Source organism: Nuphar pumila, chromosome 9 (genome assembly GCF_984573655.1).
Source record: "Nuphar pumila chromosome 9, dmNupPumi1.hap1.1, whole genome shotgun sequence".
NCBI classification, from domain to species: Eukaryota; Viridiplantae; Streptophyta; class Magnoliopsida; order Nymphaeales; family Nymphaeaceae; genus Nuphar; species Nuphar pumila.
In genome coordinates this window covers 120,699,662-120,701,746 of record NC_143257.1, presented here as the reverse complement: position 1 = coordinate 120,701,746, position 2,085 = coordinate 120,699,662, and the positions used below count along the sequence as shown (strand labels likewise).

The window sequence follows — 2,085 nt, the reverse complement described above, 5'->3', positions numbered from 1 at the left end:
GCTGTATATTTTGTTGCTTAACTGTAAAATTAGTTTTACAGTCAGTAGGCCTTTTCTTGAATTATGTTCAGAACCACTCATTTGTAACAAATTAAACAATTTTGTTTCAGCAATTGTGTATAAATATCTGACTTAGTTAATAAGAATTATAAGGGAACATACTCTATACGTGTTTTGAGTTCTGTTTTCCGCACATGGTATCAGAGGCTATTGACTTCTCATTGATTTTTAACTTGGTGGTTTCCTTAAGAAAGTGCTATTTGATTACAATGAAAGGAAAATAAAATATTGCCAACCGTGTGTAGGAAAATTGAGGGCTACTTCTCTTTTGTGACCCTTCCTGACCTATTCTACTCAGTTTATTAGGGATCATATTCTTTTTTGCAAGTAACTTATTACCCAATATAAAAAAAATATACATATAAAAAGAAGTATTGCCAACCATGTGTGGGAAGATTGAGGGCTGCTTCCCTTTTGTGATTCCCTCCTTTCTATTCTAGCGAGTAGCAGAGGTCTTTGAATGTATCAATGTCTTTCTCAAAGAGGCCTACGAAGGCATCAATATCTCCATTCTGTGTGAACGAAGGGACCAGAAAAAGAGAACCCTCATCTGGAGAATATGTAGGAGTGAACATGTCTGGACACCCTCCTCCAAAGTCTAGGTCATAGAAAGGGAACCTCAACCAGCTATTCACCTCCAAGTTGGTAGACAATGCCCTGATAGCAGTATTGCCAGTAGTAACCAACCCCTTCATCTTCTCCTCCGAGCTCGAGTAGTCGATGAATGACCGGAAGTAGTCGTCGTTAACACGCGCAACTGCGTCGTGTATGAGCCTAGCTGCATGACTCAGTGGCTCAACGACTAGGTCTTCCACCTTGGCTCGAGGGAATGCCCACAACACAAGGTTGCCGAAGTACTGCATTGGCACACAAGGGTTGTTCATTCTTGCACGTCCATTGACAGAAATTCGGATCTCGGTGGTCTCGGACAGACCAAGCCCACGGGCTCGAGAGATCTGCCTCCAAAGATGAGCAAGGAGGCTGTCAAACGTAGTATATGGCTTTCTAGGGTTGTTGATAGAAGCCTTGGCCTTGAGTTTCAATAGAAATTCTGCAGAGAAATGTGCCTTGTGCACACTGATTGTGTCTACAAGGTCTGAGTTGATGTTGGAGCCATCTAATAAGCTCAACATGTTTTTGATATCCTTGAACTCGACGCCGCAGTGTTCGAATTGGAACTTTGGAGGGTTGCGAGGGATGAAAATGGTGCGATCGTGAAAAGGAAGAGGTTGGATGTTGAGACCCCGCGTCGCTCGCCCCCACGCAACGAGGAAGCTGCTTGTTGCGAATCCATCTGCGACCATGTGTTGGCTCGTGAATCCTACTACAAGCGACCCACAAGAGAACCTAGTGAGCTGCACCTGGGCTAACTCCTCCACACCCTCAAGTGGTGGGTGCAAGTCAAGGTATTCAGGAGAAGGTTTGTCCATGTAGCCGAGAGGATACTCCGACGACGCCTCAACGAATCGCATGCCGGCATCGTTCAAGAGAATGCACCGGCGGCTATCTTTGTTTTCGATGAACCGGCCGGCCCATTCTCTGTACTCGGCTAGCGCCTTGCGCAAACCATGTTCAATGACCATGTTCGATGGATTAGGGGCTCTGTAGGCATAGATGACAGCTATGTGGCCGTCGTAGCTTACGGTGTCGAAGGCACTAAGAGGGAAGCAGACATCAGTAGGTGGAGGGGCAACATTTTGGTAATCTGGTTTTAGAAGCCTAGAGCTTTCCCTCTTGATTTTCATATTTGTTCGAGAGAGAGAGAGAGATTTGAAGATTCTTGTGCTTGGTGTGTGCAAGTTTTTGGTTGAAGAGGTGATTATGAAAATTATTGGAGGTAAGAGGTGCTTATATAGAGGATGAAAAACAGAGAGAGAGAGAGAGAGAGAGAGAGAGAGAGACGGCTCACTAAAGTTCGAGGATGTCCCCGTGGAGAAGTCAAGAGAACAAATGGTTTCATCTTGGAAATTCTTGATGCAAGCCGTTTATTTGTATATTTGACTTAAGTGAGCTGTTATGCTCTCT

General features: G+C 44.6%; 1 protein-coding gene across 1 annotated transcript; it reads right to left on the bottom strand.

Annotated features, from left to right (window-relative positions):
* Positions 1–491: 491 nt before the first annotated feature.
* On the bottom strand, positions 492–1,805 carry LOC149829115 (agmatine hydroxycinnamoyltransferase 1-like). Its single transcript, XM_090017213.1, has one exon. It carries the CDS (start codon positions 1,803–1,805, stop codon positions 492–494), a length of 1,314 nt encoding a protein of 437 aa, XP_089873339.1.
* Positions 1,806–2,085: the final 280 nt, after the last annotated feature.